The sequence below is a fragment of the Macrotis lagotis genome, chromosome 4, assembly GCF_037893015.1.
Source record: "Macrotis lagotis isolate mMagLag1 chromosome 4, bilby.v1.9.chrom.fasta, whole genome shotgun sequence".
NCBI lineage: Eukaryota > Metazoa > Chordata > Mammalia > Peramelemorphia > Peramelidae > Macrotis > Macrotis lagotis.
In genome coordinates, this window is record NC_133661.1 from 262,848,006 (window position 1) to 262,873,908 (window position 25,903).

At 33.7% G+C, this 25,903-nt stretch overlaps 1 protein-coding gene across 1 annotated transcript in view; it reads left to right on the forward strand.

Annotated features, from left to right (window-relative positions):
- LOC141522466 (pecanex-like protein 4) overlaps nucleotides 1–25,903 on the forward strand; it is a 165,986-nt gene that overhangs the window by 133,533 nt on the left and 6,550 nt on the right. Inside the window, exons 7-9 of the mRNA XM_074235936.1 lie at nucleotides 11,388–11,751; nucleotides 18,122–18,225; nucleotides 19,516–20,546. Of these exons, the coding sequence (XP_074092037.1) occupies nucleotides 11,388–11,751; nucleotides 18,122–18,225; nucleotides 19,516–20,546 (1,499 nt within the window). The remainder of the gene's footprint in view (nucleotides 1–11,387; nucleotides 11,752–18,121; nucleotides 18,226–19,515; nucleotides 20,547–25,903) is intronic.

Consider the following 25,903-nt stretch of genomic DNA (forward strand, 5'->3'; position numbering starts at 1 on the left):
CAATACAAGAGCAAAAGATGATATATTTACCTTCATGCAGAGTAAATAGACATTTCTACATAGAAGGTCATTTAGGGGTAGAGAGAATTGTCTGATTTGAGAACATCATATTAGCTTTGGAGGCAAGTTGCTTAGTAAAATTGCATTCTTACTGCAAAATTCTTTGAAAAATCAGAAACATTTTCCAGAAAGAAGTATTAAAAATTATTAAGGGGAAAGAAATACAAAAGTAATAAATTCTGTTTATTGAGCTGCATGATAGTAGTGCTGAACTTGTGTGTGTGTGTGTGTGTGTGTGTGTGTGTGTATGTATATATATATATTTTTTTTTCATATACATATGTATTTTTAACACAAGTAAAGAGTTTTTTTAGCCTTCAGTTTTTAACAACACTGATGTGAGCTTCTAAGTTAGAAGAAAAAGAAAAGTTGTGGGGAGAGCTACGATGGGAAGGAGTAGGAAATGACTTGTCTTTTGGCCATCATGTGGATTCTTTTGAGTGAGAGTTGGAGTAGAGATGGTCATCTTTCAACCCTTCTATGTGCCAGGCAATCTTAAAGGTGGTAGGATTCAGTGACAAAAATGAAAGCGTGCCTGCACATAAGGAGCTTCTATTTCATTGGGTAGACAATATGTATGTATGTGTGTAAATAAATCCCTTCAAAGTATATGCAGAGTAGATTTATTTGTTGGGAAAGCTCTCACAGCTTATGGTAAAGGGTGACTCAAGAAAGTCTTCACATAGAAGTTGGCATCACAGCATAAATTTGAAGAAAACAGGAATCTACAAGAAGAAAGTGAAGTGGGAATGGATTCCAGGCATGAGGAGAAAATCAGGGCAAAAATATAAAAAGATGGGAGATGTACATAAAGAATGAGAAGACCAGTTTGTCTGGACCAAGGAGTAACTAAAGTGGAGCAAAGTGTAATTGGCCTGAAAAAGTAGTTTGGGGCCAGGTGGAAAGTACTTTAAAAGCTAGAAAGAAGAATTTATATTTAGAGGCATTTTCAGTTTATTGAATAAAGACATCGGGCACTTGTGTGAACATATATTAGAGAGAGAAAAGTGCTAGATAAAGGAAGACCAAGAAGGATCTATTAAAATAGTTGAGGCTAGAAGTAATGAAGACCTGTATTAGAGCAGTGGCTGTATAAATAGAAATTTAGGGACAGATAAGAGTAATTTTGTAATGATAGAAATGACAAGATTTGATAACTGACTCAGTGTGCTGCAGGAGTGAGGAGACAAGAAAAAAGTGACAAGATTGCAAAAATGTAACCTCAACAGAAGAAGGTATATTTGGAGAGAAATATAATAAGGAAGTTGCTCTTGATGAATTTATTTAACCCATTTGAACTGCATCCTTTTTATTAAAAGAACTTTCAGATGTGATTGCTAATAATGAAAATTGCTGTAGGGATCACAAGATTGGAGAAGGAAAAGTACCAACTTTCACAAAAGGGAATAGGACAGTCTTTAAATTATAGGCCTTCAAGTTTGACTTTGATTCCTGAAAGAAAAAATTAGCCTTTAATGGTTAGCCAGCATTCTAAGAAGGACAGAGATGTTTACAAAGAGTCAGCGTGACTTCATCAAAGATTAAGCAAGACTAGTTAAATTTGGCAGCTAGGAGGTGCACTGAATAGAGCATGGACCCAGGAATCAGAAGTACCTGAGTTAAAATCCAGCTTCACACACTTAATAATTGCCTAGCTGTGTGACCTTGCACAAGTCACTTAACCCCATTGCCTTGCAAAAACCAAAAGAAAGGAAGGAAAAGGAAAAGGACTAGCTGAATTTTCTATCCATATCACAGTGCATACATAATGGTATTTGTTATATAGTGGTACATAGTAAATTTTAATAAAAGTTCATTCATTGCAAAAAAATTGTGCTAAAATTGGTAGGATTACTAAATTTATAGTTAAGGAGAAAAATCTATATATATATATATATAGTTTACCTAGGTTTTCTACAATGAATTAACTTTTATTAAGCTAACTTATATGTCATTCACTGTCCCAAGTACTAATGGAGGTAAGAATAGAAAAGCAAAATAATATTTGGGAAAGACAATACATAAAAAGTTTTTTGCCTCATGCTTTTCTTGAGAAGATGAAGAGATGTGGGATATATATATATGTATGTAAAATGCAATTGTTTGTGTTCAAGACTGGTCAGATGGCTAGATTTATAGTCATTAATGTTTCAGTGTTCCAGTGGAAGATCCCAGGGATCTTTGATTTGACTTGTTCTTTTTAACATTTAGCAGTTACTTAGATAAAGTCATAGAGAGCATGCTCATAAAATTTGTAAAAACCAAATCTAGGAAGGATTACTAATATTGGATGACAGAGTCTGGATCCAAAAGAATCTTGCCAAGCTAGAGCATTAGACTGAATCTAATAAGAGGAAATTCAGTACGGACAAATGAAATAGACTTGGGTAAAAAAAAAAAAAGAATCAATCTCTTGAGTGCAAAATGGAGGTATTAAAAAATAACCATTCAGGGCAGCTAGGTGGTGCAGTGGATAGAGCACTGACCCTGGAATCAGGAGCACCTGAGTTCAGATCCGGCCTCAGACACTTAATGATTGCCTAGCTGTGTGGCCTTGGGCAAGCCCCTTAACTCCATTTACTTGAAAAAAAACTAAAAAAAAAGTTTTAAAAAAATAACCATTCTATAGAAGGTCCAAGCATTATAGTGGACAGCAAACTAAATATGAGCAAACAGTGGAATGGGCAGCCAAAATAGCTAATTGAGAAACTGATCATTTTTTGTTTCTTCTTTACTTATAATTGTTCTCTCAATTTTGTTTTTTTGTCTTGTTATAGCCAGCATTTCTAGTACCATGTCAAAAAGAAATGGTGACAAGTAGGCATCCTTATTTCACCCCCAAGTTTATTGGAAAGGATTCTCATTTTTCTCCATTGCAAATAAGAGTGATTTTAGATATAGACTACTTATTTTTTTAAAAGATACGTCTGTTCTACTGCAATTTTTATGTAATAGTGTTTTTTTAAATAGAAATAAGTACTATATTTGGTTGAAAGCATGTAAAATCACTTTTTTTCTGTTTTGATTCTTTCTGGTTTATGCTTGTTATTTTATTTGTCAAAAACCTTATCTGTGTCATAAAAGTAATTTTATGGAATATTTTCTTTGGCTGTTTTTCCAATTTATATAATGAAATTAACTTCTTTGAATGTTTGATGGATTCATAAGTGAATCCATCTGATCCTGGAAACTTTTTACTTGGAATTTATTTATAATTTGTTCTATTTCTTCCTCTGAGATTGAATTGCTTTAAATTCTAGTCTATTCAGTTGAGTATTTTATATTTTTTAATATTCATTTATTTCATTTCATTTGTTGGTTTTGTTCAGATATATACTTAAGTATAGTTTCTATTAATATCCTTTATTCTTCAATTGTTATGAACTCTCCTTTCTCATTTTTGATACTGTAATTGGGCTTTCCTCATTCTATTTTTAAAATAATTATTGCTTTCTCTATTTTATTTCTTTGATGTTCCCCCCTCCCCTAAGAATAGCTCCTAATTTTATGATTTTCAATAGTGGCTTTTAAATTCTTTAATTTTCAAGTCTTTTTTGGTACTTAAGTTTTTTAAAATTTGTTCATTTCTTAGCATTTTTAATTGCATTCTCAATTCATTTATCTGCTTTTCATTTTCTTGTTAATAAAAGAGTATTTAGGAATGCAAAATTTCCCCAAAATATTACTTTGGCTAATCCCAGAAATTTTGGAATATTGCCGTTATTTAAATTATTTAGTCTTTAGTTGATTTTTATTATTTTTATTGACCTTTTAGTTAATATAATTTCATCACAATTTAATCGTTAAATTAGTATATAACATTTTTGCTTTTCTACATTTGTGAGGTCTTTATATTTTTAAGACTTGATCAGTTTTTGTAATGGTGCCATTTGCAGTTTATATATCCATAGATAGATAGATAGATAGATAAATCATTATACATACATATATACATACTAATTTCTATTTCTGATTAATAATATCTAGAAGTCTTATCTTACCTAATTTTGCTAAAATTCTCAGGTCACTAAATTCTTTCCTATTTATTTTTTAGTTAGATTTATCAAGAGTTGATAGAGGTAAATTGAGTTTACCCAATATTGTAGTTCTGTTCTCTATTTCTCCTTGTAATTCATTTAGTTATTACTTTGCCATTAGGTGTTTATATGAATTTCTCATCTCTGTTTTATAATTGTCATTTTTTGCATTTGCCTTGTCTTAAATGATAATTGTTACCCCTTTTTTTTTATATTGAGTTGAGTCAAAATAGATTTTGCTCTGACCCTTTATTTTAACTTTTTGTTACTCATTATGTTTTAAGGATGTTGGATTTTACTTCCTAACCCATTCTATTAACTTTTTCTGTTTTATAGGTAAATTCATCCTATATCACTTGGAATTGTTAATTATTTTTTCTTTTTATCTCTATATACCTCACTATTTATTTCAAGTTATTGCCTTTTTTTAATCCTTTTTTTTCATCTTCTCTAAACTTAAGGTTTTGCTTATGATTAATCCTTTCTTGTATTTTTGTTGTTGTTTCTGGCTCTTCACAACCCCATTTGGAGTTTTCTTGGGAAAAATACAGATGAGGAAACTGAGGCAAACAGAGTTAAGTGATTTGTCCAGAGAGATGAGCTTTTATCTCTGCCACATTCCTGTAGAAGGAGCCTCACTCATATTCCCTTTTCTCTTCTTCCTGTTTCTTATCTTTTGAATTGAAAGTATGCTTTTACTGAACTCTTTGTATATTTGTATGTGTTCTGCCCTTTGACTAGTTTAGATGAAAATAATGTTCAAATGATACCTGGCTCCCTTCACTCCTTCAATATGTGCATATAATTATGCTTTTTTAACCTAATTCTGTATCTTAACAAGTTATCCTATCTTTTCTCCATTTTCCCCTAATGTATCCTTCCCTTTCTCACTCTTCCCCAGCACCCACACCCACTTTGCTCTATTCTACATCTTCAAAACCTAACAAAAGGATTTATGGGCATTTTGTTATTCTGCCTTATGGGTTATTTCTATGGCTCACCTTGTGACATTGAAATTCTAAAACAATCCTCCTTTAGTATTTCCTTTCTCCTACAGAATATAAACAGTTTCTATTTCTGATTGTGGACTTGCGGTTACTTTTTGTTTTTTTCATGACTTATTTATATTAAATTCCTTTTCAGCTCTTATTTTCTCATCGGGAATATTTGAAAAACTACTATTTCACTGAAAGTACTTTCTTATAGGATTATATTAATTTTTGTTAGGTATGTTATTTGTGCTTGTAACTTTTGTCTTTTTCCTTTTGTAATATCTCATTCTATGTTTTTTGTTCCTTTAAAGTGATAGCTGTTCCTTATTGTACTATCTTATTGTGCTGCTTCTTAGATATTTCAATTATTTTTTGATTGGTACATGGCAAGCAAATAGAGTGTTGGCCCTGAAGTACTAGTGTGACTTTGGGCATAAGGGGAAAATCAGGGCAAAAACACTTAACCCTGATTGCCTTATATCCAGGGCTATCTCCAGTTAGCCTGATTCATATCTGATAATTGGACCCAGATGGCTCTGGAGAAGAAAGTGAGGTTCCCCCCCTCACTCAGATTCAATACATGTGCATATCTTGACATCACTCCTCTTCTTTGAGAACAGAGGACAAACATCATCATGATTTTGTCATTTCCTTGATTATTTAAATTCTTTCCTTCTGTTTCTAATATATTTTTCTTTTCATCTGGAAGTTCTAGACCAGTGAATTCTTCCTATTTTTACCTTGCCTTCTTTTTCTAATATGTCTGGGCAATTATCTTTCATGATTTCTTGAAATGGGCTATCTAGTTTACTTCTTTTTGTGATACATTTCACATAATCCTGTGATTCTTAGTTAACTCTCCTTGACATAATTTTCCTTTGATCTAATTTCTGATTGTTTTTGATGAGAAATCTTATATTTTCCTCTGCTTTCTTATTCTTTTGACTTTGTTTAAAAATGCTTATTATCTCCTAGGGTCATTAATTTCCTCGGTCCATTTTGAGTTTTAGAGATTTTGATACTAAGGGAAAGTTTTAAATCTCTTTTGTTAAGCTGTTAATACTTTTTCCCAGCTCTTTTTTCATTTCACATCTCTCATTTCCTTTTTAACATCTTTTTTTTTTAAGCTTGTGCATCTATTCTGTAAATAATTCTATTTGTTCTTATGGGCAAACTTTTTTCCTTTGAGATTTTGATTAAAGTTTTTTATGTTATTTTCCCCTCCCAGTTTTATTCCTTGACATGCCTGGCATCATAAAAGTCCTTTATTATTTTTATTGCTGAGGCCTCTCAAGACTTAAGTTCTAGATCTCTCCTAATCTCAGTAATAAATCAAGGACCTTTATCCAATTAACCTTTCTTCATCATGAACACTAAAGTTCACCTCTCCTATTATCTGACGTAGTTGAAAAAATTCTTTCGGGGCAGCTGAGTGGTGCAGTGGATAGAGCACAGACCCTGGAGTCAGGAGGACCTGAGTTCAAATCCAGCCTCAGACACTTAATAATTACCTAGCTGTGTAACATTGTACAACTTACTCATTCCCACTGCCTTACAAAAAGAAAGAAAGAAAAAATTCTTTGAGAAAGGAGAGAGGCCTTTTTTTAAAAATTGGCAGTTAAATCCCAGAATGTCCTCTACTGGTGGAAGAGAATTAATTGAGATCTTATGTCTGAAGAGGTGAGGGGGAGAAATTAAGATCCTTTTCTTAAGCATTTTTTCTTTTTCTTTTTTTTTAATCAGTTGAATACCTGGGCAGAGGTTTGTTTGTGTTCCTTGGGTATAATTTTTTGGTTTTAGAGTCTTAGCAGCAAAGTCTGTCTTTCATTTTAGTCCTTTAGTGAATTTCTTCCTGCTAAGGCGGTTGAGACTTTTAGAAAAATTTTCCCACATGAATTTTTTACCAGAAGTCAGTCTAAGCCTTTCCTTAAGATGATTTGGATGTAGCCTTGGGCAAGCTATTTAACCCCATTGCCTTGCAAAAAATCTTAAAAAAAATGATTTGGATGACATTTGCTACTAAGAGGTTAAATAATTTAGTAACCTGATTATTTGTTTAATGGTGTAATAGAGCTAAGTTATATTGTTTCCCTCTATTTTAACAATCTTTCAGACTTGTAGGATATAAAAATAAATCCTCATAAATCATCAGCATTTCAATATAATACCAATAAAATCAACAGGAAGAAAAAAATGAGAAAATCCATTTAAAATTTTTAAAGAATACCAGAAATACTTGGGGGGGGTCTATTTTTCTCACATAAGTGGTATATAAATATAACATAAATAACTGTTTATAGAAAGAGATCTAAACAACTGAAAAAATATTAATTACTTATGGGTAAGGTGAGCCAATATAACAAAAATGATAAAACTGCTTAATTCAATTTATATATATTCAGTGCCATTCCAGTCATACTACTAAAGGATTATTTAATAGAACTAGAAAAATAATAAATTCAGATAAAAACGGTCAAGGATCTCAAGAGAAATAATAAAAATACATAGGAATACCCCTTGTCATCCTCACTGTCCCTTATTTTCAGTCTCTGTTTGCTAACTCATTCTTACTTCCTACAAATATTCCCATGTCTCCCTCATTCTAGAGAAACTCTTACTTGATCTTTTCATCCCTATTAATGATCATCCTTTAACTCTTCTGCCTTAAACTCCTTGAAATGGCCATGCACAATAGATCTCTCCATTTTCTTCCTTCTTGTTCTCTTCTTCACTCCTATGACTTCTAACCTTATCATTTCACTAGAACTATTCCAAAGTTATCAGTGATCTCTTAGTTGTCAGATCCAATGTTCTTTTCTTAAGTCTTCATTCTCTGCAGCCTTTGATACTGTTCATCACCACCACACCCACACTTTGGAGGTCATCAGAAAGAAGACACATGCATTGAGGAAGACCAGGAAAGGCTTCTTTCAGAAGGTAGGATTTTAACAGATTCCAAGGAAGCCAGGAGGCAGCAGGGGATAGATTACCTGGGAAAATCCCAAGAGTTGGATAGTAGATGTTTAAGGAGAATAAAATGTACAGAGATTGCAGAAGTAAGAGGGAACAAGTTGGCTTTAAAAGTGAAACAAAGGATTGAATTTGATCCCAGTAAGGTACCACTGGAGTTGATTGAATAAGAGACGACAAGGTCAGATCTGTCCTTTAATAAGATCACTTTGACAGTTGAATGGAGGATGGACTGGAGTGATGGGAGACATGAGTCAGGCTATTGCAATACAATGCTATGAAGTGAAAAGGGCCTGTGCCAGGTGATGGCAGTGTCACCAGAAAGAAGAGGGCATGTGAATGCTTACAGGAAAGTAGATTTGATTTGATTTGATTACCAACTGGGTGGGAGGGGTACAGTAAAAGGAATCAAGGATGGTGCTGGGAACCTGGCAAACAACTAGGAAGATGGTGGTACCCTAAACATAAGGAAATGAAGAAAGAAGAAGGTTTAAAGGAAAAGTTCTACAATAATCCTCTGCCCTAATCAGACCTTTTTAGATTATCCTATTAAGTTATCAGAACACATTTAAGAAAAGACATGTACAAACTAGGGAGCTACTACAGAACCTTAATTTTATATTGTGTTGTGTGGAAGGGCAATATCAGTATGCATGTTGAAGTCCCTGAGTGTGAAACTAGAAGAAGAAAAAGAAAGAGTTCAAGCTAGGTACTAAACTCATTGAGGCAAGAGAATGTTCTGTAGTTTGAATGTTAAATTTGGATAGTAGGAACTTCAGAGGAAAAAAGGATGATGATGGAAGAAGGAGAAACTGGAAAGAAGTAGCAAAGTGAAGGCTAGAATTTGGAAGGAATGAGAAAGGAAGTCTAAAAGGAAAGGAAATAAGTTTAACTGGCATTCAGTGGAAGGGTGGTAATCAGTGATAAAGGTAATGGGACAATTAACAGGGTAAAATTGAGGTAGATAGGCATGAAGAAGTCATGAATCTAGAATGGGGAATGGGATTTGTATATATCCAGCCAGGAGTTCAGAATCACTGGATTGTGATAAGTATAAGGGAATAGGAGTATACCAACCATTGAGAAAATCTTGGGAACATAACAGTAGTTAGAAGTCTGTTGAGAGGGGCGGCTAGGTGGCGCAGTGGATAGAGCACTGGCCCTGGAGTCAGGAGTACCTGAGTTCAAATTTGGCCTTAGACACTTAGTAATTACCTAGCTGTGTGGCCTTGGGCAAGCCACTTAATCCTATTTGCCTTGCAAAAACCTTAAAAATAAAAGTCTGTTGAGGGACTCTGAGGTTATATTGTCCTAAGTACTCCCTTAAGTTTTACCATCTTGTTAGGTGGTGGTGGTGAATTATATTCCATGTATTCCATGAAGTTTTAGTGTATTCCATTCTACATTCCTCTTAGCAGTAAGGATGGGGTTGAGGAGGTAAGAGTAACTTGCATGTCCTGGAAAGGGTCCCAAGGGCACAAGTTGGAAGAAATCTTTTTCACCAGAAGATGGCCCAGAGCTGGATATAGATCAGGTCTCAAATCTACTCCACCTCATCTCCCCTTATCACAAGCCCCTGTGGAGAAAGAGAGGAACTCTCCTCAATCCTACCCTACCATAGACCCCTATGGAGAAGTTCTATCTTTTTTTCTCCCTTGAGCTCTCTCCTTTAACCCTAAAAGCCTTCCCAGATTACTGAGAAAGTCTATTTACCTTTCTTGCATTTTAAATGTTTACTTTGAATGTGAACTGCAGGCTTTTTTTATGTATTGGAAAAGGTAGTTGTAATGAGAAGCTAAAGAGAAGTGTGAGCAATCTCACTCTGAAGTATTTTGCCAGATTCTGTCTAGGAGCCTGGAACTTAAAAAGATAGAACTATATGGGGACAGCTAGGTGGTGCAATGGATAGAGCACCAGCCCTAGAGTCAGGAGGACCTGAGTTTAAATCTGGTCTTAGTCACATAATAATTACCTAGCTGTGTGACCTTGGGCAATTCACTTAACCTCACTGCCTTGCAAAAAAAAAAGATAGAACTATAAATCTTTTGAAAGAACTTCCCATAGCAGAAAATGACCTTTTCTACCAGGAAAGCCATGTAGGCAAAGAGTTAGTAGAAAAGTGGGACAATGAAGAGTAATGAAACAATCCTACTCCCCATAACTCTCCACCTAGAGGCAGTTTTAGGCTTGATAAAATAAAATCATAGCAAAACCATCCCCAAATGGGATATATTGCCTTGGAAAATAGTGGATTCTAATTGCTAGTCTTCAAACAATGACTGAGTGACCAGTTGACAAAATATTTTTCCAGTCTCCTAGATTTATAGACTTAGAATTATCTTTGACTCCTTACTCTGTCACAACATATATACCAAATGTTCATATTTTGACCTCAACATCTTTCAGATCTGACTCTTTCTATTTGTACTGATACTACCTTACATGTGACCTCACCATCTGTTGCCTAGTTTATCCCAATAGTTATCTAATTGGTCTCCAAACTTCATCTTGCCCTAACTCATTGTCTTCCACACTGCTGCCAAAGTGATTTGGCAGGTTTTTTTTGTAGTGTTTTTGTTGTTGTTGTTGTTATTGTTTTGCAAGCAATGGGGTTAAGTGGCTTGCCCAAGGCCACACAGCTAGGTAATTATTAAGTTTCTGAGGCCAGATTTGAACTCAGGTACTCCTGACTCCAGGGCCGGTGCTCTATCCACTACACCACCTAGCTGCCCCGATTTGGCAGTTCTTAAACAGTTCTGACCACATCCCTCTTCTCAGTAAATGGCCCCTTCTTCTAGGGCCAAGTATAAGTAGCTAACTTTTAAAGCCTGGACCAGTACCCTTCTTCAGCTTCTTCTTCCTGTCTCATCCAAAGTACTTCAGCCTCCATTTCCATACCCTTACACTGGATATCCCCCATAGCTAAAATGCACTCTTCCCTTATCCCCTGCTTCCTGACTCAGTTCAAGCACCCATGAAATGTTTCCTGATCTTCTCCATTGCTAGCACTCTCTCTTAGACTCTCTAGAATTTAATTAATTAGTACTTATTTGTGTTTATTGTCCTTATATTTATTCTGTATATACTTCTATATGTACTTACTGTCTCCTATATTAGAATTAAGCCCTTTGAAAACACTGGTGGTTTCATTCATTGTTTTTCCTGTACCCAGCTCCTAGTACATAATAGGTGCCAAATAAATACTTGATTGGTATGTTGTCCAGAATATTCTTGTTCATGTCTGAATTGGGCCAGATGTTTTCTGAGGTCTCTTCCAATTCTGAGATTCTATGAAATAGAAATATTTATCTTATTATTATATTTGCAGGTTGGCATTATTCGTGATCGACTGCTGCAGCTTATCACCAAATTGCAGTTTGTGGTAGCTGTGCTCTTGACATCATGGACAGAGAAAAAACAGCGTCGAAAGTCTACTACCACTTTAATTACACTCAATATAGTCTTCTTCCCAGTTGTAATGTTCTTCATATTTCTTTCTACACTACTTTCTTCTCCTTTGCTTCCCCTCTTCACCCTTCCCGTGTTTCTGGTTGGGTTTCCAAGACCAGTTCAGAGTTGGCCTGGACCAGTAGGTATCACAGCATGCATATGTCCAGATACAGTGTACTATGAGCAAATGGTTCCGAGTCTGAGTGCTGCTCTTGGATCTGCAATGGCAGCTGGGAGTTTAGGTAAGTAACTAAAGTGTATTTGAAATGTTTTCATCCCTAAACTTTAATATAGAGAACATTCTGGTGAGGTTATCATTCTCAAGAAAAAAACTTGAGCCTTTTGATTTCACCAACATATAAAAAAATTAAATTTTATAAAATATGAGAGACTAGAAGCAAAAACTAAATTTACTTTTCCTTATTGAAATGAATAAAATTATTAGTATTCAGAATCTTTAATTTTTTACTAAGAGAAAAGCTGAGAGTTGATAAATTTAAAAAGTTCATATTAGTGATTGAAAATGAGTTGTGAACTCAGTCATAGTTCAGGGTTCTGTCTTATAATCAAAGCATTAGTATTTTTGGATTTCTATTAATTTGAGGCAATGATAGAGAAACTCAAGTACACAGGATGAATTCGATTTTTAAAGTTAATCATCATGCTTTTGAAGTTTTAGTCAGTCGATAAACATTTATTATTATAAAGTACCCACTTAGCATTGTATGTTAAGTGCTGGGTATATCAAAAGCAAAAGATAATTCCCTACCCTCAAAAAACTCACAGTCTAATGGGAGATACAAGATGCAGACAAATATGAGCAAACAAGCTACATACAGGACAAAAAGGAAATAATCAGCAGAGGCAAAGTGTGAGACTTAAGTACTAGAATTTGTAAAAGTTTTTTGGTAGAGGATGAGGTTTTATTTGGAATTTGAAGGATACTAGAAAATTGAGAAAGGAGAGCATTCCAGGCATGGGAGATAGCCAGAGAAATTGCCACGAGCCTATAAATGGAGGTTTTCATTCATGGAGTAACAAAAGGCCAGTGTCACTAGATTGAAGACTATGTAGCAGGGAATAAGGGGTAAGAAGAATGGAAAGATAGGAAGGCACTAGATTATACAAAGTTTTGAATGCCAACAGATTGCTTTGTATTTAATCCTAGAGGTGATAGGGAACTACTGGAGTTTTATTGAATCTGGTAGGTGTCATGGACTTACTTGCACTTTAGGAAAACCATAAGTTTGGAAGCTAAAAAGAGGATGGATTCAAGTGAGGAGAGAAGAGGTAGGCAGAGCTACTACGTGGCTATTGTCCAGACATTTGATGATGAGACCTTTACCACAGTAGTGTCAGTGGGGAGGAGAAAAGGCAGTGTTTTCCAAGAGATAGTGGAAAGGTAAATTGACAAGGATTAGCAATAGTGTGTATACTCAGGAGGAGAGGGTGGGGTGAGAAATGGTAGGGAATCCTTAGTAACTCCTAGGATGAAAGCCTGAGGGACTGAAAGGGGAGAGGTTGGAGGAAAGATGACAAGCTAGTTTTAGGACATGAGTTTAAAATGTCAATGGCACTTCCATTTCAAGATGTCTAAAAGGCAATTGGTGATGTGAGACTGGAAGTCTGAAGAGGGATTGGAGTAAGATAAGTAGATTTAAGAATCTTAAGCACAGAGATGGGAATTAAATCCATGGAAACTGAGATCACCAATTGAAGTAGTATTAAGGGAGAAGAGGGTCCAGGGATCCTGCAACATTTAGGGATAGAGTGAGTGTCCTGGATGAGGATCCAGCAAAGAAGGTAGGAATAGTTAGATTGGTAGGATAATATTTGTTCTTCATTTTTTTTTTGTTCTTCATTTTTGAAGAAGACCACAACATCAGGGAGGTGATGCCATGACAAGCACATGAATTGGATTTGATGAGGTGCTGTGCTAAGTCACCAGCCTCACTTTCTACTCCAGTCATCTGGGTCCAGCAGCTAGCTATGAATCAGGACAATTGTAGATGAGTCTGGATTCCCGGCAATCAGGATTAAGTGATTTGCCCAAGGGCACCCAGCTAGCAAGAGTCAGGTGTCTGAGACTAGATTCAAACTCCTTTACCAAGGAGATTGGTAGGAAGAGAACCAAGAGAATGTAGTGTCCTGAAAACCTAGGGATTTAAAAACCTAAAAGAGGGTGATCCACAATGTCAAAGGCTGCAGAGAGATGAAAGAATGAGGAATGAGAAAAGGCCATTGAATTTGATAATGAAGATCATTAGTACTTTAGAAGAATCAGTTTTGGTAGAATGACAAGATCAGAAGCTAGGTTGTAAGGGTTTTGTTAAAAAAAGAGAGGAAGAAGAAATATCTGTTGAAGCTAGCCCTCCCAAGAAGTTAGGCATAAAAGGGCAGAAGAGATAGAAGATGAGAAAAGGGGGTGAGGGGAGAGGATAATTGTAAGGGTTTCTTCAGGATAGGGGAAACAGGCATGTTTGTAGGCAGTACAGAATGAACCATTAGATGGGAAAATTAGAAATCAGTGGATAAAAGGGATATTCTATTGGAGGAGTCAGGATGGAATGGGATGACTTGTGAGGTAGTGGTGAAGGATATAGTGACAGAAAGCAGATGAAGAAGAAGGGGGGAAAGGGAACTCTTGGCAGATTTTAATTTTTTTTTCTGTAAAATATGAGGCAAGGATCTCAACTGAATGTGGTGAAGGGGGGGAGCCAAGGAAAATTTGAGAAAAGGTTTGGAAGAGCTCTGTGGAGAGTAGGATAAAGTGAGTTGACAAGACAGCTGAGGAGGGATTGCCTAGCAGGAAAATTATATAACAGAGTGTAGTGGACCCAGTCACAATAGTCACATGATTTTTCTCTACTTTTGTAATGAGTGGTAGGAGTGATCCAAGGCTGAAGTTTGTCAGGGCATTCAGTGAAATGAGACTAGAGTCATGTGGACAGGATAGAGTTAAATTGGTTTAAAAAAAGATCAAAATGGAGAAAAGAAAGATTGTCAAGTATAGTATAGTTGGCCTGGAAGAAAACTCAGTGGTTCAGGGATTAGAGGTCACAAGGATGAAGAGTAGAGTTTATTAAGGCCAGGCAGAGGAAGTAGTAAAAAGCCTCTGAGGTGAGGAAGAAAGTAGAAGAAACTAATAGCCTTGATTATTTTTCTATAATTGATTGTTGACCTTGAAGTCAGGAAGATCTGAGTTCAAGTCTTATGTCAGTCACAAATGTGAGTATATATGTCATTTAACTCTTTGAGCCTCTATTTACTTATCTGCACCTCACAAGATTGTCATGAAGATAAATTGAGATTGTAGATAAATGTTTTACAAACCTCAAAATACTATGTAAATATAAGGTTTTGTTATTGTTTCTATTTTTAATGGTAAAGTAAAAGAACCTGAGATTTTGACATAGTGAGAAGTCTAAAAAGTTTGTTTTATTCCACCAACATGGTGATTTCATCAACCTACCAGGTTGTTAGAGAAAAATAATGCTAAAGAAACAAAATTTTTCCTTTAGGTAATTTGTCCTTTGCCCTCACTATTTCTATCTCCTCTCCAAATAAGTATACTCTTAAAAATAATGCTTTCAGGAAGAAAATGGAATATTTAGTGGAAATAAACTTACTCTCTTGAATAATAAATATGACCTCATTTCAACTTTTCCACTTTGTACTATTTAAACAATAACTTGTTCGAGATCATTTGTAATCTAGTAGCAGATATGCAGTGTCATATGGTATTTAAATGCTGACAGCTAATTTTCTGACAAGTTGATTTTTGTCATTGAAAGAGTAAATGGTCTTTACCCTGGTGAAACAGTTACTTGTAATTTTTCTTATTATGTTGTTGTGAAAGGATTTAGAAAAAAATATTTAGAATAAAATTTTTAAAGAGAAATAATCAAAATCAGTATCAATGTGCTTTCTTTCAAACAAGGCTGAATTAATTTAGATTGGCTGCCTATTTAATTTCCTTTTAAAATAATTTATTATTGATTAAAATAATTAATAAACAGAATAATGTAATTAAAATAATATATTAACTCATAATAATAAAAATTAATAAAGTTTCTACACTGTTATTCAGTTTAAAAAGATTACCACTAAAATAATTGTATAGCTCCATCATTTCTTACTTTATAGCCCTGCTGGCCTTAGAGTAGGATCTTTAGTGATAATTGATATGGCAGGGAGGAAGAAAAGAGTATATCCTCTAAAGCAGTGATTTCCAAACTTAATATTGTGATGTTTCCTCCTTTTTATGTAAGAAAAAAATTTCCTCTCCCCATTTTTTCATAAAAAAGTATACCCATAATTTTCTTAACTCATTTAAATAAATTAATAGTTTATTAAAAGTATGTAACATCATATATCAAACATACAATAAAATGAGATACCTAGATATTGTTAATAACTAGGCAGCTAAGTAGTATAGTAGATAGAGATCTATGCCTGGAGTCAGGAAGAATATGATGGTCAGTTGAGTTTTCAGTTGTATGCAATGCTAATTGTAGTAATCTGAGTGGTATTTTTTCCAGCGTTTTCTGTTGTACTTAAATGCAGTTTGATTGTTTCTATAGGCCCTGCATTTCCATAGTTTGGAAATCAGGACCCAGAACAGAGATTAAAGACTGCTATTTAGAACATTTACTCAATAGAAACAAACAATTATTCTTGAAATTTCCAATTCTATGTGGTCTGATGACTTAGATTTCAGCATCGAGATCTCCCCCATCCCTCTCCATTTCCAGTTTGTTAGATGTAGTTGAGCTTCAGATCTCTGAAATATCTCTTAAATAGCTTTCAGTAGCATAAAAGCCCATTTCTCACAAATGAAAATTATAATAAAAATGTGTTAAGTGAGAACTTTTATTCACCTTTAGCTAAAATTACTAAGATTATCAGGTTCAACTTCCCATCACAAGATAGAAATTAGGCCAAAATTGTCTTATATCCATAGCTTTAGATTTCTCATTCATGTATATTTAGAAATATGTAAATCTTCCAAATTAAGTTAAGAATTGCTTCTCTGTATCAGTCAGGTGATGACTGAGCAAGTATAGGTTTTTCTGTTTCATTTGCAAGGCAAGTAGTTTTAAAAAAGAAAATATATTATCTAAATTTTTAACTTTGATAAAAGTATCTTGTTGGCTTGTATGAATTGGAGGATATTGAAGTTATTTTTTTAAGATACCTAGTTTTGCAGAAATATCCTCCAAACATGGCATATTTCAGGAGAAATTTGTAAAATAAAATGAAATTACTATCTTAAAAAAAAGAAATTTCTTTCTTTTGCTTAAATACCTTTTGAAGTTTTTTGGCATAAGGAAGGCAGTATGTTTTACAATAATATAGAAGTGCCTAATGATCTGTTACCATAATTCCAAAAAGTCTTCACCATTACTCTTGCAACAACTTTAAAATTTGTGTAGCTCCTCAGTCATTTCAAAGCACAGGAGACATTATTTATTAAGCATACAGTATTTCCAAATTGCATAAGGGGAGCATTTTTTAATTAGTGCTTATAGTCTTGTATTCCATTTTAATATTTAACATTCTATTATTTCCGAGTACAGTGAAATTATCCTTTCTTATATCATTTTCATTTAAATTCTTTTAGTTATATTGAAATTTTATCTGGATTTAGCATTATCAGTAGGTTTACAAATCAGCCCATCAATAAACATTTATTGTTTACTTTGTACTGAGAGATTGGGCTAAAAAGAAAATAAAAATATATGTATATAGATATAAATATATAGATGTATATAGATAAATAGATAAGATCTATACAGTATAGATGATATGCCATCTGAAACAATAGAAACAAGGGTACCTAGGCGAGGCCTTCTGGAGAATGTGGGTCTTGAGATGAGTCTTGGAAGAAGTCAAGGGAAACCAGAAAGTAGAAGGAGATAAAACATTCTGATCATGGAGGACAACCAATGCAAAAACACAAAAATAGGAGATAAGTGCTAGAGCTGAAGAAGTAAGAAGTAAGCCATGGTCATCATATCTTTCAATATGTGAAGGGGAATAATGTTTAAGAAGGATGGAAATGTAGGAAAGGTTCAGGTTATAGATAGCTTGAGATGCCAAATGCTTTCAAATTTGATGATGAAGGTAACAGTGTAGCTCTAGAGCTCATTAAGCATAGCCCTGGATATCACCTTGGAAGATTGATTATTGAAGTGGAGAGAGACTTAAAGCAAGTTTCCTTGCTTTGTTTTAGTACTCCATGTGAGAAATATTGATGATCTAAACTAGAGATGAGACTATACAAATAGAGAGATGGGGATGTTTATAAGGAATGAAAAGGTAGAAATTTGATACAGTTGCTATTAGGGTTTTTTTTTTGGAAGTTGAAAATACTTTCATGTTTTGCACAATATAAATTAAATCATATTAGTAATCTCAAGTTGCTGAACTTTGTGTATCACAATTAATTTTAATGCCTTCCCTTATGTAAAATTGTGTTTTTACTTATATTTTTAGCAGAAGAGTGATAGGAATTAAAAATCAGTCTCCAAAATGTTGTCAGATCTGCAAAATAAAAACTATCTAAACCCCGCATTAAAAATAATTCACTTTTTTTCTACTTTATTTTAGGTCTTATTTTACCTGGGTCACATTATTTATGTCGCTTTCAAGACCGACTTATCTGGATACTCATTTTAGAGCGAGGATATACTTATTGTTGTATTAACATTAAGGTCAGACCACTAAATTTCTCTCTAAAGTTAACATATTACATATAAAATGTTTTTGTGATCAGTTTAGTAACTACCAAATACATAGCAACTTGCAGTAATTTTTTTTGTTAAATTTGAAAATATGTAATTTTTTATAAATTTAAATATTCACAATGAAATAAATACATATTGGCATAAGTAATTTAAAAAGCTATATAAACCAATCACCTCTTTTCCAAGTACCCATTCTTTTTGCCCTTGTTCAACAGCAAAAATTGTTTGACATGTAAACAATGAATGAGCTTTCTTAACACAATAGGTTTAAATTGTTGCTGCTTAAAATTGTTACTACAACCTCATAAACAAGAAAAAGCAGAAAACTGTGTCAAAATATTAGAATAATTCCTACTTCTTCCTTCTTCCCTATTAAGCTAGTATGTAGTATTGAAGTGCAGATATATATATATGTGTGTGTGTGTGTGTGTGTGTATATATATATATATAATATGATTTTTAATAGCAAAGTAACAACTGCCATTAAAGTTTCCCAGCATAAATAGTTCATATTAGCTTAGTACTATTTGAAATCAATATGCTTAATAGGAGGCATCGATTATTTTACAAAAGCAAAAGATTTCCAGGTTCATATAAAATGTTCTACAAATTGAAGTTTTAAAAAATATAATTGTGGTCTTTCAAGTGTAATGTTCTTTATGATTGTCTTGAAAGTAATATTATTATTAACATTTCTAGAATATTTAGCACTCTTCGATTGCCCATAATTCTCATAGATATACAAGTGAAGAAACTAAAAATGAGAGTTTAAGATGACTTGTTCCATGACCACAGAAGTACTAGAACTGCAGAACCAGAATGAAAACCTAGGTATTCTGATTCTAAATTCATTGTTCTTCTACCATACCATGCTGCCTCTAGTTTTAAAAGATAAGGCACAGCTCTTGATTAAGAAGAACTGACTTTTATTTGTCATATTTTTATTAAAGGAGAATACATAAATATTCTTCAAATTATTAACTTTTCTTTGTGTAATTATGATCAACGAGTAAACATTTATTAAGAGTCTGGCACTGAGCTAAGTGCTGGTGATACAAAAAGAGGTGCAAGATCTTATCCTCAAGGAGCTTACAATCTAATGGGGAAGACAACAAAAGCAAAGAAATACATATAAAGCAAGCTATACAGCAGGATAAATAGGAAAAATAAACAGAAGACACTAGAATTAGAAGGTGTTGGGAAAGATTTTCTGTAGATAATTCAATCCACTCAAGAAGTTTTTGTTTTTTCTGTCAGGGATTAGAATTGCAAGAAACATCATGCCATACTGTTGAAGCTAGAAGAGTTGATGAAGTTTTTGAAGCAGCCTTTGAGAAAGAGGAAAATTCAAGAACACTTCTACTCAATGAACATTTTGGAAATATCTTAACACCTTGTACTGTTCTACCTGTGAGACTATATTCAGATGCCAGGAATATTTTATCTGGTATAATTGATTCTAATGAAAATTTACAAGAATTTAAAGGTGACTTCCTTAAAGTACTAGTATGGGTGCTTGTACAATACTGCTATAAAAGAGCCAAAACACTAAAGAAACTTGATGAAACTGAAACTAATGTTGTGCCACCTCCAATCAGGCAGTCTGAGTGTAATAATTCATCATACCCACAAAACCCCAGTGATACAGATAGTTTAAATTTAGAAACACTTGATGAATGGTCTGACAATGACTTTTTGGATGATGAGTCCACCACCAAAAAAGAAAATGGAAAGTTAAAAGTTTTGCCAAATACATCTTTACCTATTCCAGGATCAGTGGAATCACAGAGCACAGATAGTAATTCTGCAGAGACTGTTTCAGAAGACAAACTATATAAAGCAGTTGCATTGGGACTTCCTGTTCTTGACAAAGGAAAGCAAAAGGAGATGACACACCTTCCTTTGTTGGAATTTAGTTGTTCTCATTCACAGCTGTTAAATATACCAGAAGAATGGAGGTCTAGTTGTTTGCCCAAATCCAGAATTGATGAGATAAAGCAGTTATTTCCAGAAGATTGGTACCAGTTTGTTTTAAGTCAATTGGAATCTTTTCATCCAAAAGAAAATCTTTTAAATATTCTTGAAGAAATAGCAAAAGATGAAGTTTTGAAGGACTTATATATTCATGCAGTGATGTGTTGTTATTTTAGTTTTTTTGGAATAGACGATATGGTCCCTAGCCCTAGTCACATATTTAGAGCTTACAATAGTGGCATTCCTTGGTCACTTGGTTTGGACTGGCTAACTGAAAAACCAGAACTGTTCCAGCAAGCACTGAAGGCATTCAGGTAAGAAATCATTTTGTTTCTTTATGTCAGTGTTAATAGTAACCTTCCTAGAAGTCCTATTCTGGCATGTTGTATTTTGCAGATAGCCCAGCATTTTTTAAAATTTTATAGAAAAAAGTTTTAAATTTTTTGGTTTAATATGAAACAGTTCCCACTAAACACCCCCAAATTCTTTTTTTTTAGGTTTTTGCAAGGTAAATGGGGTTAAGTGGCTTGCCCAAAGCCACACAGCTAGGTAATTATTAAGACCGGATTTGAACCCAGGTACTCCTGACTCCAAGGCCGGTGCTTTATCCACTATACCACCTAGCTGCCCCTACACCCCCAAATTCTTAAGAAATACGTTCCTTGAAAGCATTTAAACAGAATTGCCTAATAATGTCATTGCTGCTGACTTTACAAATCATTGCTCACATTTAGAGTTTGCTGATTGTTAGAGGAAAGGAAGGACATATTGCTTAAGCTTTGGTAACATGAACCCAACTATCAAGACAGTAAAATCCAAGTGAATGAAGAATGCCAATTGAATGGACAAGCTATAAAGTTTATCAGTCATTAAATATGCCTTGGACAGACACTAAAAATTGACAGTGATTTGAATGTAGAATTGTACAGGAAGAGGTAAGCAGGCCAGGTAACTTTGAAGAAATTGCAAAGTATTTTCAACCCAGAGAAGCAGCTAGAGGTTCAGTGGATGGAATGATGGACCTAGAGTCAGGATTGATTTCAAATTTGACTCCAGACACTTGCTAGCTGTGTGACTCTGGGCAATTCACTTAACCTCTGCTTGCACTGTTTCCTCTGTTATAAAATGGGGGTAGTAACAACATCTACCTTGTAGCATTGTTGTGAATATCAATTGAGATATTGATATTTGTTAAACATTTAACATAGAACCAGGCACCTAGTGAGTATTTAAGATGCTCATCTTAAATCAGTGGAATGTAAAGGTGCACACAGTGAATGTGAGCTGATTGTAACACATGAAAAGTTGAGGGGTTAACTAGGAAAAGCCATGGGTAAAGCAAAATCAGTAGAACAATTAATATAGCAATAGTAATTCTATAAAGAAAAATAACCTTGGAAGACCTTACATTTTGAAAGACTTAAGAAATGACAAACTATGATTCTAGAAGAACTCCAAGATTCTTTGAAGAAGTACAGTTGAACTTTATCTTACAGAAAGGTGATGAATCCAGGATTAAGAATGAGTTATGCATTTTTTGACAAGACCAATGTGGGAATTTGTTTTGCTTGTTTGATTATGCATATTTGTTCCAAGATTTGTTTTATAGTTTAAGGGGGAGGGTAGGATAGAGAGAACTCTATTCCAAATAGGGTCCTTCCCCCCCAAAAAAAGATAAGAGAATTGAAGGAAGCATAGACAGAAGCTTAGTTAGACAAGCAGGGTAGCTTTGCAAGTTTCATGTTGATTCAAGATTTAAATTTACATTTTCATTTACAATGTGGAATTTACATTAGAGATTCAAGGATGGTTAAATATCAAAAAACAATAATATATAATTATACATATTAAAAACAAAAACATCTAAAACCACATAATTATCTCAATAGATGGAGAAAAAATTTGAAAAAGTACAAATTTATGCTTTAAAAAACTCTATAAAGTATAGGCAATATAAATTATATATCCAAAACCAAAAGCAAGTCTCATTTGCTATAGGGTAACACTAGAAGCTTTTAAATTAAATATGCCTCTCTTAATATTATTTGATATAGTTCTGGAATAGTAATAACAAAAGATAAAGGTAAAAAACAAATAAGACTCCTTGTTTGCTACTGAGAGGAAATTTACTTAGAAAATACTATTTACAATTTGCAATCCTATTTCATTTAAAAAATGAAAAATGAGGGGCAGCTAGGTGATGTAGTGGATAAAGCACTGGCCCTGGAGTCAGGAGTACCTGGGTTCAAATCCAGTCTCAGACACTTAATAATTACCTATCTGTGTGGCCTTGGGCAAGCCACTTAACCCTGTTTGCCTTGCAAAAAAAAAAAATGAAGAAGCTAGAGCAATATTCATTGCTTATGACTGAGTCATACTAATATATTAAAAAATGACAATACTACCAAAGTTAATTGAAAATTTTGTTGCTATACCAATGAAATTCTCAAAAGAATAACTCGTAGGGGCGGCCAGGTGGCGCAGTGGATAAAGCACCGGCCCTGGAGTCAGGGGTACCTGGGTTCAAATCCGGTCTCAGACACTTAATAATTACCTAGCTGTGTGGCCTTGGGCAAGCCACTTAACCCCATTTGCCTTACAAAAAAAATGTAAAAAAAAAAAGAATAACTCATTACAAAATTCATGTGGAGAAATAAAAGCTATATAACCCTAAGAAAATTATTAAAAATATATAGGGATGAAAGGGGAATAGCTCTTCTAGACCTTAGGTTATACTTTAAAGTGATGGTTAACAGAGTCATCTGGTACTGCTTAAAAATGGAACAGACTAAAGAAGGAAAAAAACAAACAGTGGAACTAAATAACCTAGTATCCAATTAACTAGAAAACATAAATTACTTAGGAAAGAACTTCCTGTTTGATTATCAATCTAGCAGAAATTAGTCTTAGTCCAACACCTTACACCCTATTCAAGAATACATTCAAAATGGATACATGACCTTAATATTAGTGATGATACTATTTATAAAGAAAAGTAAATCATATGCTTCTCACAGCTAAATATTATATAACATACATATTTTAAAACTTTTTCAATGTATTGAACTTTTTAAATACCTTTTTTTAAACTCATTTTTTAATTGTTGAAAAATGCTATTTGTTATATGGGCAACCTCTCTGGGAAAGAGAAAGATACTAGGGGAAATTGTGACTATATTAAAAAAACAAAAGACAAGGTGAGGGCAGCTAGGTGGTGCAGTAGATAGAGCACTGGCCCTGGAGTCAGGAGTAAGTGAGTTCAGATATGGCCTCAGACACTTAATAATTACCTAGCTATGTGGCCTTGGGCAAGCCACTTAATCCCAATGCCTTGCAAAAACCTAAAAAAATAAAATAAAATTTTATTTAAAAGAAAGTTATATTTGAATTTATGTTCAAAAAGTAAGCTCTACAGTTTCATATGAAGTCCTCTCCTATTCCAGACTATCTATGAATATGTTCACTTTATTTGATGTTTAAGAACAGAAATGAAATGGAAAGAAAGTATTTTTTAAACTACAAAAAGGATATTATTACATAAATATATGATCAGAAAAGAAAGAGACTGATAATATAGCAAGAGTTATGGAAACCCCATGGAGAGTCTAGATTTTTTAAAAATTTTATTTATTTAAGGCAATGGGGTTAAGTGACTTGCCCAAAGTTACCCAGCTAGGCAATTATTAAGTGTCTTGAGTTCAGATTTGAACTCAGGTCCTCCTGACTCCAGGGCCAGTGCTGTATACACTGTGTCACCGCTGCCCCCAGAGAGTCTATTCTTTAATCATTTTTCAGTCATGTCTGACTCTTCATGACCCCATTTGGTGTTTTCTTGGCAAAGATACTAAAATGGACTGACATTTCCTTCCCTGAGAAAACTGAGGCAAACAGGGATAAGTGACTTCCCAGGGTCACATGACTAGTGTGTAATATTTGTTTGAGGTCAGATTGGAACTCAGGTCTTCCCTGACTTCAGACCCACTCTATCCATTGTGCCACCCAACTGTGGACAGCTTAAAGTTAAAAGAACTCAAGAAAGTCCCCATGCTACCACATTGAATATACCCCCTGTGGTATATTCATGAAAGAACATTTAGACAATGGTTTCACAGCTTGGGTAATCTTAAAAGCTAGAAAAATAGCTAGAAAAAAATAATAACAAAATCATTTGGAATAATAAGAGGTAAGGAATAACAAAGGAGAAATGTAAAAGAAGCAATACCAAATCTTAAACTATATTTTAAGGCATTATCAAAATTATTTGGTATTACATAAGAAATAAAGAGTTGTATCACTGGAACAGAGTAGACATAAAATACACAGCAATAGATAATTATAGTAACTTTGACAAATGTAAAGATTGAAGCTTGTGGGTGTTTGATAAAAATTGTTGTGAAAACTAGAAAGCAGTCTGACAGAAATTGGGTATAGACCAATATATCCTGTACCATATACCAAGATAAAATCAAAAAAGGTATATTTGACCTAGATATAAAGGGAGATATAAGTAAATTAGAAGAATATGGAACATATTGCCTATCATTATGGGATAGAGAAGAATTTTTGAATCAGCAAGAGAGAGAGAGAGAGAGTATTGTAAGACATAAAATGCATAATTTGATTGTTAAAGAATTTTGTATACATAAAACCAATATAGTCAAGATTAAAATAAAAGTAGAAATTTGGAATATTTTGATAGTTTTTCATATAAAGATCTCACATTCAAATATATAGAGAACTTTGTCAAATTTATAAGATTAATTTTTCCTCAATGAATAAATGATCAAAGTATATGTTTTTTCAGTGAAGAATCAAAACTATAATAGAGTGCTCTAAATCATTATTGGCTAGAGAAATGTAAATTAAAACAACCTATTAGATTGTCTAATTGATAAAAGGACAAAATGACAAATCTCGGAGGGAATGTGGAAAAATTGGGACTGTAATACACTGTTGGTAGAACTGTGAACTGATCCAACAATTTTGGAGAGCAACCTGTAGTTATGACCAAAGAGATAAAGAAAATATTTATACCCTTTGATCCAATAATACCACTATTAGATCTGTTTCCCAAGGTGCTCAAGAGAAAAATGAAAGAATATATATTTTTTTTTCAAAAATATCTGGCAAAGAACTGAAATTTTTAAATTCTTTTTTTAATTAATCTATTTAATGTTCAGTGCATTAAACTGACAACATCATTGATAGTTCTGAGTTCCAAATTTCCCTCCCTTTCCTCTCCCATCCCTAAGACAGCAAGTAATCGGATATAGGTTATATGTTTACAATCATGTTAAACATATTTCTTCATTAATCATAATGTGAAAGAAAAATCAGAACAAAAGGGAAAAAAAACTTGAGAAAGAAAAAAATTAAAAAAAATGAAAATAGTACACTTTAGTCTATATTCAGATTCCATAATTCTTTCTTCGAATATGGATGGCATTTCTATCACTAGTCTTTTGGAATTGCCTTTGATCACTGTATTACTGAGAAGAGCTAAGTCTATGACAGCTGATTATCACATAGTGTTGCTGTTAAAGTGTTATGAGGATCTCCTGATTCTGCTGACTTCCCTTAGCATGACTTCATGTAAGTTTTTCTAGGTTTTTTCTGTAAATTAAATTTTTTTTTTTTAAAAATCCACATTGTTAGTAAAAATACATCAGTG